General features: G+C 36.6%; 1 protein-coding gene across 1 annotated transcript in view; it reads left to right on the top strand.

The window, feature by feature from the left end:
* The first annotated feature begins 1,597 nt into the window (after positions 1 to 1,597).
* The window catches only part of KCNU1 (potassium calcium-activated channel subfamily U member 1), a 148,824-nt gene continuing 138,071 nt past the window's right edge, over positions 1,598 to 12,350 (top strand). Inside the window, 2 exon segments of the mRNA XM_042936667.1 lie at positions 1,598 to 1,792; positions 4,680 to 4,799. Coding sequence (XP_042792601.1) covers positions 1,646 to 1,792; positions 4,680 to 4,799 — 267 coding nt within the window. The 5' untranslated portion in view covers positions 1,598 to 1,645.

Here is a 12,350-nt window from a genome sequence, read left to right as displayed (position 1 = left end):
ATATTACCATCACCATAACATAAAATTAGAGGGCCAAACTAGCTGGCTGTTTCATTGATATTGAATCTTTTTATTCTCACAGGACAATTTCTGGGAAAAGGGAAAAGATGTCTAGATAGCATCTTGGAAAGAACTGGTAATACTTTGACAACATTAAATAGAGAAAGTTAAGAAAATTTCATTGATGATGATAGCTTAACCACTACTTAAGATGAATCAGACTAAGTAAATGAGCTCTAACTTGGAAACTGTGATCTTATTTTCCAAATACCTACAGGCGCCTGCACCCGTGTGTGCATGTGATATAAACACATAATTTTTCCTTCCTTCCTTCCTCTCCTTCTTCCCTTCCTTCCTTCCTCTTTTCTTTATAATTAGTGCCATTCAGAAAAGGAACTGAAATAGTTAATGGTTATCCTTGCTTGTTTTGTGTTTTATGCCTTTCAAAATACGATAATACGACCTTGTTGAATCCCCATAGTAACTCCATCAAGTATGTTATTATGTTACTTTCAACATAAGACTGTGAAAAGTAAAGTGACTTGTTAGGCATCACACAGCAACTGAATTCAGGGCTCCCAACTCTTAGACCAGAGTCCTTCCTAATATTTCCCTAATGCTAGCTTCATGACTAGATTTTGTGAAAATTATAGCTCAGCCTAGAATAAGGAACTAGAACTGTGGCAGCAGTTCTAGGAAATGTTATAATTCTCTTCTAGAAATAGTCTTCCACACAGAGCAGAAGCGTGGCGAGCTCCAAAGGACAATAACATTTCTCCTGGGTCTCATCACCTTGTGTCATGCCATCTTCACAATAACTGGAGGTGGGGGGGACTAGGCCCCCCATCAGGCTGACATTTTGCCTGTCACTTGTGTGCACTGAAAGGCATGACATTTCCTACACCTTTGAAAACATCATAAAAAATAAAGGAAATAGTTCTCATTCTGAACTTTACCTCTGCTGGACCAAAGTGTTTGCTGACAGGGCAGGGATAAAAGCAAGAAAGGGGAGGGTTCCCTAAAGAAGAGATAAGGGGAACATTCCTGGGCTCAAATATTTAACAACTGACCAATGCTTGTACTGGTAAAATCACCTTCTACAATACCTGCACTATCGTGCCTTTCTTATTGACGAGCTAAACACAAGTCTTGAAGTATTCTCTCATCTGTCTGTCCAAGATCACTGAGAATGTGGCATCTGCTCCAGTGAAGAATCAATTCACTGACACACAGATTGCTGGATGCCATTTCACTCTAAGTTATTCTGAAGGTGTCTGCAACAAACCAAATATATAGCCCATTGACCATAGCCATGAAGGCTATAATTTCCTCTAGGTCAGAGAGAAAGTCCGTAACAGAATCAGACCTAGAATTCTGGTCTTCTGAAGACCCATGTTGTGGACCCTGGTCTTCTCCTTCTGTTCATTCATTTGCATCCTCTGAGTCAGCACTGTGGTGGTTAGCTGACCCTTATTCCTGGGATCACTCATTGTTATTACCCCTGGCATTAGGACTCAGTAATACACTAAACTCTAACTTCTGGAATCATTACCATGTGATCGTGACATCACAGAAGCCCAACAGTTCCGTCTGCTGATTTTTCAAACCAAGCTGCAGAGTGGTAGAGTGGTGAAGACCTGAGAAAATGGCCTGCTCCATTGAGATCCAAGCAGCATTTATTCTCTCCTCCTTTGTGACCTTCTTCGTTGGACTCCTCATCTTATTCATATTCAGGCTAATCTGGAGGACCATTAAAAAATGGCAAAACATCAAGGGAACAGGAATTATCTTGGTCAGTTTCCTTATTTGGGATCGCACTGTAAGAAGATCTAGACAGGTCTGGCAAGTGATTGTGTTTAGAAAACAATTTAAGCTTCACTCAGCTTTCATGAGCTAGCAGGGCCAGCTCTAATTTGGTGCTGATCCTCCACTGGGGTGGAAAACAGGACAGCAGGTCACCATTCCAAAACCTGCAGGTACAGAGCTACGCCTCTCCTCCCACCACTCAGAGAAGCAAATGCTTTGAATGGCTGACGATGAATGGTAGCTCTGGAAACAGAGGTCGCTATTCTGAAAAAATGTCCACAAACAGTATGTCTATGTCACTATTCTGAATTTCAAAATGATGGTTGCGCTTGGTACTATGTATGAGGGAGGCAAAAATGAACATCAAGTCAAGCTTACTTTCACAAATCGTGCATTGTAGGATACAGATGCACTGACGCAGGTAAACTGCCTTTCATAAACCATGTTAACCCAATACACTGAGTTCATACAGAAACCCATGCATACATGCACATGCCATACAGTCACAAATGCAGACACTTTTCACAAGCAAACAAGCTTTGCAAGGGTGGGTGGTGGTGAGCAACAGCTGGCAAATGACCATAATGAGAGTAATGGTATCGTACCCAGATAAGACTTTGCTTAAGAGCTTGAAATAAAACTCTCCAATGCTAGATAATGGCTGTTCTATTACCAGCGGTCAAAGGCAAAGGGCTTTATTATGCCCTGTGTGATTTGTTTCCAATTTTTTCCCCAAACTTTGTTTTTCTGATATTGTAATTTCCATAATAGAACACATTTCACTTGTGCATTGTAATTGATACTGAAGAGTTGCTTAGAATATTTCTCTAAACGGCAGAGGCACCTCGGTGGCTCGGTCGTCCGACTGAGCATCCAACTTCAGTTCAGGTCATGATCTCACAGTTTGTGGGTTAGAGCCCTGCATTGGGCTCTGTGCTCACAGCTCACAGCCTGGAGTCTGCTTCAGATTCTGTGTCTCTCTCTATCTCTCAAAAATAAATAAACATTAAAAAAATTTCTCTTCATTGTAAACGTTGACATAAAATAACATTATTTGTAATAACTTGGTAACTTTCTAAGGTCATTGGCAATATCATAAAATGGAATTCAGGTTTCTTCATTTAAGATGTACCAATACTGAAGTCCAGACATTTTGTTGTTAAACAAGTTCCTTCTAATATTAATTATTTGTTCGTGCTTGCTTCGGCAGCACATATACTAATATTAATTATTTGTAAAGACTTTAAGCAGTGGCATAAAAAGTATGGAAAGAATTCTCAGGTGTACTTACTTCTTAACAAGACTGATAGAGTACACAAATGAGTAATGAGTGTGGTGAATCTGCCTTCCACCTTTTTTCTTTTCTCCCAATGCACAAATGAATTGGTAGATTCGTTAAATCTCCTTAGGCTTCTGCTCCAGGAAATATATCTTCTTCCCCTATTATATTTATTTTTGTGTGGTTACAAAATATGAGAACCCATTTGTCCTAAATATTTGCTGTATATTTCACTTCTTTTGGATGTAATTCATGTCTACCCTTCAGTCCAGAGGCGTCTTTTAATTTCTAATAGGAAGCAAATACAACAAAATGTAAAGAAGTAGGGTCCAAAGCAGCCAAAATACTATACTTTTATGGTTTTGAATCCTGAGGAGAGAATTTGATACAAGTTGAGTGACTTCTCAGCAACTTGTTATATTTAATTGAGAGTTTTTCTCTAAGCCTTTGGGAAAATGGCCTAATGCAAAAAATGTCACAACTGTCAAAGTTATCTTAAAAGTTATTTGGAGTCATAGTCTTCTCCTTAAATGTGCATTTTTAAAAGGCTTACTACATTCATAAATATGATTTTATTATATCTTAGGGTCAATTTGTTTTCCCACAGAAGGCTCTAATTTCATAACGAAATTCAAAGGAGTGTTCCATATTAATGTTATATTGAATACTTTTTTGAAAAAAAAATCAATTCTCAGACAACATCTCAGGAATGCACATGAGTCATACATATTAGAGGGCAAATCATTGATCAAGATATGGATTCTATCAAATAGTTATTTAATGAGACTTCTCTTCCTACCACTCAGAAATTATGAGTAGAAAAATTAAGCCATTTCAAAATCCTGGCTCCATATACAATGAGTTTTTCCAAAAGTCAGAGGGTCAGCATGGTGTGATCAATCCTAGCTCACTTCTATCTTTCTTGGTGGTAGCTTATCAACAGATATGGGGACCAGTTCAGACTCCGGCCTCTCCTCATCCCCTGCTTATGTTTCCTTATCAATAGATAGTGGATTTAATCACACTTACTTTGTCTACCTCATAGGGTTACTATCAATTTTAAATATAACAATTAAGGCATTTTATAAACATGAGGAAGGATTATATCAGCAGGATGTGATACCAGATAAGGAACTAAAAGCAACATAAAATTGCTGAAACTTTCCTTCTTTCTCAAAACAAAAATTAGGTACTTAAGTAATCACTAAAAATCAATTTATGATCTTTTTGTCTTTGTCCGCGTATCTTGATAGAAAAGGGTAAGACACGTCCCCACAGCATGAAGAAGCATGCTACTCTCAATCCTGACCACTACGATAATGTCAGCTTGAAGGGTCTAGGACTGAGTGTATGTGAGGAAGGCATGGTGAGGACTTCAGAATTCATCATTAAAAAGCGGTGCAAAAGATGAATCAAATGCAAACCCAGTAAAATTCATTTCATGAGATGCTGAACAAGCAACTTCAGCGTTCTCTGGGTTGGACAAGGTGGAACGATTTCCAGCTTATATCACAGCAGGAGGCTCCAACATACATAAAACAGATTACTTTCTCTGAGATTCAGCTCACTCTCAATTCTTTCCTCTTGTGTGTAGGAACTACTCTTGACAAAAAGCACCGGTAATAAACATTTGAAAAGTCTCCACTTCCATGGAATATTTCGGAATCGTATAGAAATGTTGCTTTCAGCACAGACCTTTGTGGGGCAAGTGCTGGTAAGTACATTTTCATGGTTAGCTTGCTAATGTACTTTAGCCATGAACATAATTGTCAGTATATATAATTCTATCGCCCAGGTAAGCATTTGGTGTTCCCTGGTGGCTTTATCTAAAATATCACTGCCTCCCCACAGCCATCTCCCTTTGTCTACCTTCTCTTCCATTAGTCTTTTAATCTGAATATAATTACTTGGCATTGTATTTCCTATTGATCATCAGGGGATATGCTAGAAGAGAAGCTTTATTAGCACAAAGGTTGCGTTCAGTTTGTTGCCTCGAATGTAGATGAATGTCTCGCATAAATATGATGTTTGGTGGGTCATCTGGCCTGAAATGTGTAACTGTTAGCCCCTCCTTTGATTGTAATAGCTTTTTTCTTCCTTATACAAACTAGTCTTTTTGCCTCGTTATGATGGTATTTAGTGTTTTACTACCTGTCTTAACCTAGGTAATTCATACATGTTAAAACTTAATTCAGACATAATCTCATAGGGAAAATCTTACTTTATCTCCATAATAGGCTAAGAGTCCATCTCTAACCTTCTATATATTCATTGCACACTGCTATTAAAATTACCTGTACATATGCCTGTCTCTTCTAGTGTACTGTGAGCTCCTTGAGAGAACAGACTATGCCACGGAAATGCTTATATTCCATTGTCTGGAAACAGAAGATGCCCTATAAATGAATGAATTGATCTGAAATATTAGAAAATAGAATCTATAGTGTGAGGGTATGCTGCCATCAGATGGTGGTATGGTGGAGTAGATGTGAGCTAGAGATTATCCTCTGTTTTTTTTTGTAATTGGTGAAAACAGTGCTCTTTTCTAGTTAATGTTCATTCAGATAGAATTATTTTTAAAATTTATTAGGAAGTACATAATTCTGATAAAATCTACAGGGAATGTGGAATCATCTGAACATTGCTTTTTCTTTCTTCTAGTTTTGCTCCCTTTTCTGAAATCCCTATCAGTATGACCTGTTAGAGAAGGATTCTTTCTGATTATATCAGTGATTTCTTAGCTAGGATCTCTTCAAATGCTCAAATCATGTGTGACATATGAGGATAATATTTGGAATAACATATTAAAGGTCTCTGGGGTGAGGGAGAAGAGAACCTATACCATCCACCATATACGCATTGCATATGGGGAATGGGTGAGTAAGGAATGATCGATCATTGATTACGTACCAATAAAAATTACTTCTTAAAATAATGGAAAAAAAATTTTTTTCAATTTGTTATAGCTGATGACTAAGTAGTTGGAACAACAGAAGTAAAGGTTAGAGAAAGGTTAGATTAGAATAAACACTCTAGGCATTGATTATTGAAAGGCATAATAGAGACCCTCAGTAGGGGTGCCAAGCAAGTATTCTATGAAAGGCTAAGAAGAGAACAAAAGAGCCTGTAGATTTCCTTTCCATCCTTCCATTCTTCCTTTCTTTGTAATTCTCTTACTTACTTCTTTCAATAGATATTGTTTGCCAACTACACACAAGGCTGACATTCTAGATATGGTGAAAACACAGACAAGAGTTTTGCACTCCTGGGACTTAAATTCCGGTGGGGAATAGAGATGACAAATATGTGCATAAACAAATAAGATAAAATTAATATGGTGATGAATGGTATTGGGATTATGACTGATGTGTTTGAGAGTCTTGGTGGAAATGGAGTTATTAGATCGTATCAGATACAGTGATCAGAAAAGAAATCTCTTAAAAGGTTTTGAGAAATTCTCTGAGACATGAAGAATCAAAATATAAAGCAATTAAAGAGTGGAAGAAACAAGGTTATCGACAGAACGGTTTATGGAAATAAAAAGTTCAGCTTACTGCAAATACCACAGTGGGACGTGCATGCTAGAGGTCACGGAAGGCAGAGGAGAATGAGGTCAGAGAGGAGACAGGAGAACCAAGCAATGCTTTGTACTTCATAGTAAGGAACTAGGCTATTCAAATGGAATGATTTTACTCTAATGCAAAGGGAAGTCATTGAGGGTTTTTTGAGCATGTGGTTAACATGGTCTAATTATGTTTTAAAAATTCAAGAGGCACTAAAGTTTAAAAATAAAGGAATTATCAAAGGTATACCAGGCAAGTGACAATAGAAATCAGGAGTACATTTTAATATCAGATAAGTTTGAATTCAAAGCAAGAAAACAATAAATGAAGCCAAGTAACCTGTCTTAGTCTCCTATGATCACTATGAGAAAGTACCACACACTCAGTGGCTTAAACATCAGAAATTTTTGTCTCAAAATTCTGGTGGTGAGAAGTCTCAGGTCAAGGGTTGTTTGCATCTGAGGTTGTAAGAGAGAAGTGGCTCTATGCCTCACTCCTCGCTCTGCTGGTTGGTTAGCAATCCTTGGTGTTCCTTGGCTCATACATGCACCCACACCTTTGACCTTGTTTTCACATGGCATTCACATAATGTTTCCTCTATTCATGGCTGTGTCTAAATTTCCCTTTTCTAAGGACACCAGTCACAGTGATTGAGACTCCATCCTCATAACCTTATCTTATCTTGAATACATCTGCAAAGACCCCATTTCCAAACAAGGTCACTTTAGGCAGGACTGAGGGTTAGGACTTCAACATATCCTTTGTGGGGGCTGGGGGGGACACAATTCAACACACAACCTTCATAATGATAAATTAACAACCCTCAACCAAGATAGAACATCATGAATATCACCACACCAAAAATATGACTTTAAGATAATAAATAAATAAAAATTACAAGAAATAAAAAAGAAATATTAAAAACACATTGGTAGTAGGAGCTTTTAGTTCACCTTCCTCATATCAGGACTTCACAAATTGAAAAGAAATAATGTTAAAAAACAAAATTCAACCAAGTAAACTTGAAGATGTAGTTGATTTTATTAACCAATTCATGAATTGAGCAGCATCCCATGTAACAAGCAGAGGGATGCTCCGAGGAGTTGTACAAAATGGAAGATCTTCATAGGAAGGAGAGTGGGGCAAGGAAGTTATTAGTAAAAGAAAAGAAAAATTGTTTCAGGCAAGATCACCTTCCCTTAGGGGTTAGAGCAGGGGGTCTTATCATGCAGATTACCTCGCTAGTGCTGGTCGGGAAATTCCAGACTGGTTTAATATTCCATTCCCTGGAATGGCTAAAACTGCTACTGGGTTAGGTATTAAGTCTTTACGGGTCTTAACATAAGTGACTCCATTTTGCACCTGTTTGTTTTTAACAATAATAAGCATAAAGAAGACCAAAGTAACTTAATTAATAACAGAAAGCTGATTGAAATGATTAAACTCCTTATGCTGAAAACAGAAATTAAACTTACAAGTGTCTATGAACTATTTATAAATATTCAGCATATTATCAGGCCACAAAAAAAAGCCAGAATTTTGAAACTTACAAAGTACAGACAGCCAACATTAACTGAATACAGCACAATAAATAAATAAGAAAATAACAACCCAGAAAAAAAGAAAGAAAAATGAAGATCTTACAGCTAATAATTGTTACATTTCCCTCTCTCAAAAGACGCTTAACTCTGAAAAGTCAAAATAACACTTGTGGTATATTTAGATCATAAAAATAATGAAAACACCACATACCCCTTGCACCTAGAGTATAAGATGGGAGTGGTTCTGAGTTAAATGCCTAACAATAAAAACTTGATAAATAAAAATAATTAAAATCAATGAATCATCAATCTCAACAAGTTAGAGAAAGAAAACACATTAAATCTACACAGAATAAATATAAAGAGTCAGAAATTAACGAGTTATAAAACAGCTGATTATTTGAAACAAACAATAAAAACGAGAAATCAATAGCTAGCCTCACCAAGGAAAAAAGGGGGGGGGGGGAAGCACAAATATATAAGAAATAAGACATTAAGTGAGGAATAAGTACATTGATAAGAAGGAAACTGAATGCTATGTAGGCAATTAAATTTGAAAACTGGATGATTCCTTAGGACAATATAAATTACCAAAACTTATCACAAAAGAAAGAAACGTAAACATCAAATATCTGGAAGAAACACAGATGCTGTCAAAGACCTGCATCACCATCACCATCACCACCACCCTTCTTCCCTCCATCTATGGGAGACCTAGATGATCTTAAGGTCTAGTCAACCAGATCTTCAAGGATGGATATCCCTAATGCAAATTAAGCAGTTCCAGGACACAGAAAAGAAAGAAAGAAAACATTCAATTTTCTTTTTCAATGAAGGCACAGTGTCTGTATCAAAACCCCTAAAGATAACAAGTAGAAAAAAAAATCTACAGATTAATGTCCTTGATATTTAGAGGGAGGATACTTGGCCAACCACCCAGTGGAAGAACAAGAGGAAGGAGGAGGAAAAAGAGCAGAAGGTGAAAAAAAAAAAAGAGGAAAAGAAAGGAAAAGAAAAAGAAGAAAAATGAGGAGAAAAATTCCAATAGTCAAAAGGAGAAAATATAGTATCTTCAAAACAGGACACCTTCTAGAAATCCCTCTGTAGATTAAAACATGGCAAAGTACTGATCAACACTGCAGCATCAAAGGGCTTGTTGTTTTAGTCATCACAAAGTTTTTATGTTTTTACAACTATCTTTTCTTCTGCATTAAGTTTTTTTTAAATTTTTTAATGTTTATTCATTTTTGAGAGAGAGAGAGAGACAAAGCGTGAGCTGAGAGGGGCAGAGAGAGAGGGAGACACAAAATCCCAAGCAGGCTCCGGGTTCTGAGCTGTCAGCACAGAGCCTGACGCAGGGCTCAAACTCACAGACTGTGAAATCATGACCTGAGCCGAGTCAGACGCCCAACCCATTGAGCCACCCAGGAATCCCTCTGTTAAGTTTTAAATATAGTCCTATCCCTAAACAAGCTGTTCCTTTTTGAGTGGAAGTGGGCAGGGGGGTTGTGGCTAATTGTGTAATTGACTGCTTCTTTGTTGCTTAGATGGCTAGAACAGATTAGAACTAAAAATGTGGCTTATCTTTAATAAGTGTGTCTATTTTTGACATCATTCTAGGCACCATTTTATGTGCACATTCTGTTATCCTGTTTTCCCTTGCTTCTATTTTTTCAGGCAATCTAGCACTTTATGTTTCTTTGTATTGTCTTAACTCCTTCCCAAAAATGTGTAATCTTTTCTGTGAATATGTAATCCCTTCTGTAAATGTGTAAATAAGCCCTTAACTAGATCAATAGTTGTCAATCTTAGTATACAGATGAGCAAAGTATATAAATGAGCAAAGAAAGCATCACCGTTTGTTTGGAAATGAGAAAAAAATATTTAAAAAATGATGCTGGAAAAACTGACTAAAAACTTATTTCCCTGGGTTTTGCTCATTTTCATAATGCAGTAATAGTTCTAGGGGAAAAGAAACATAAAAATACTAGATCTGTTTCTTCATACATTGTATCCATTGTTTATGTTACAAAAATAAAGTTTAAAAATCTTTCCCACCACCTTGAGATGAGTTGTTTCTTTATGTTTTATTTTGCATTTCATTATTTCATATTTTATATTTAATATACCGTCAAGCATCAGACACCTATTTTGTATGAGACTATAGTTTAGAGATCTTTATCATATGAATAGAGAAAAGACTGACAGGAAGTACCACACAATATTCACACTGATTATTTGTGCATGGTTACATTGTTTGCCTTTTTATGCATATGGCACATTATTCAAAAAATACCAAAGGATGCAGAAGTGAAAACTTAATTTCTTCCTTACCCCTATCTCCATCCACTGCTACGGGCTTCTTCCTTCAAACTTGAAGATTCTCAGTAACATTGTCAGATATATTTTCTTTGGGTGTTTCAGTGACTTAAAACAACTTTTCTCCTCCATAAGTTGTATCTCTAAAATTTAAATTTTGAAATAAAAGAAGCTGTTATTCTTGTGGCAAGTCCTTTGTGAAGACTAGTAAAATGAATAGCAGCCAGCTAAGGCAAAATGAGATGTGAATTCAGGTGTGTTGATCTCTTGTGTCTTTAAATTGGAATACAGCCTGAGCAAGTGGGATAGGAGTTTCCAACAGACTTCTAAAGGGCCAGCTTTGTTCTAGATCAATTCTCCCAATTCTCTTCTTTGGGTGCTAGTTCCTAAAATGGATTTACTTTAGGACTTCTCACAACAGTTCTCCTCTCCATCACTCTTTTAAAAGCCATTTTGCAAAACAGAAGTATTACCATTACCTCTTTTTGATAAATGAAGAATCTGATGCATAGAGAAATAAAAGGTAAAAATTATAAAATGGGAATGAGAAATACTATCTATGGGTAATTTCAATGAATAATTGTGTTAATATATGAGAATGAACTAACATATAATAATTACAAGACTCACTAGTTAATAATATACATGTATGCCTAGCGTATAATACATATATAGGTGGAACTATTATTAATATTTTTATAAACAATACTCAGCACTTGTCTCTATAAACAAAAAAATGATTAAAATTGAGGTTGAACCCTTTCTCATTTTAGCAACAATACCTTTAATTAATTGAAAAAAAATCTACCTCATTTGGATAAACTTTCCATGCAGTATTTACCATAATTTGTAGTATAGTTACATTGCTTTCCTCAGGTGTGTCTAAACAATATAATTCAATGTGGAAGACAGTAAAAAACACATTTAGAGAAAGGTGTCAGAAAATTTAGATGCCCTTTTAGTTTCTTGCACCTATCTTGAGATTACAAACCTGTTCTAGGTGTTAAGCAGTAATTACTGAATCAATATAATATACATCATAAAGCATGATAATCCTAAACCCAGGTTTTTGCCAGTTGTCCTGGTGTACCTGCTTATAGGATCACTTTCATTCTTAAAAGTTTGCATACTTGGTATGATAAAAAATACAGTCTCTTTAGTTTTAAATGAAAAGTTTTGTGTTTTTTTTTTGAAGCCAGAGGTCATTTTCCAAGGAAAAGGAGCCAGTAGAAGGAATGAAAGTTTGAAGGTCTTCTTGACTGCTGTAAGGACCAAAGTCCACTTCTGTTTAGAAAGAACACTTTTCTTTTCTCTCTGTCCCTAATCAACACCATTCCTCTCCCATGATGGGCCATGTTCCTCTCCTTTGGTTTTATTTAGCTTTGCTGGGGACTTTTATATTTCATACACATTTGCATATATAATTAATATCTTTTTTATCCTTCTTAATTTCAATATCCCATTTTTCCCATTTGTTTAATTTCATTACCCCCCCCCCCCCCAGTCAGTTTTAATAAATGAGGATACTACCTAACAGGGTACCCTACCTGTTCAGGGTGAGAATTTTTTAATAAACCTTTTCTGCTCCCAAATCTGCGTCTTTTCCTATCAGCCAAAAGTCCACCTGAAGCTCAGGGAAGAGTTGACTGGATGGACTCTGAGTTTATTGGGAGAAATCCCCTCAACGACATGTTTCTCTTTTGCGAGACTTGAGTCAGGGAGAGCAAGTTCAAGCCCCAAAAGAAGGCTTAAGGAGCAATCAACACGCTGCTGCGCCTTGTGAACCTTGCCTTTAAAAGGAACATCCTCGGGGCGCCTGGGTGGCGCAGTCGGTTAAGCGTC

This window comes from Panthera leo, chromosome B1, assembly GCF_018350215.1.
Source record: "Panthera leo isolate Ple1 chromosome B1, P.leo_Ple1_pat1.1, whole genome shotgun sequence".
NCBI classification, from domain to species: Eukaryota; Metazoa; Chordata; class Mammalia; order Carnivora; family Felidae; genus Panthera; species Panthera leo.
Note: the sequence above shows the minus strand (reverse complement) of the source record. Positions and strands in the feature narration are given on the sequence as shown.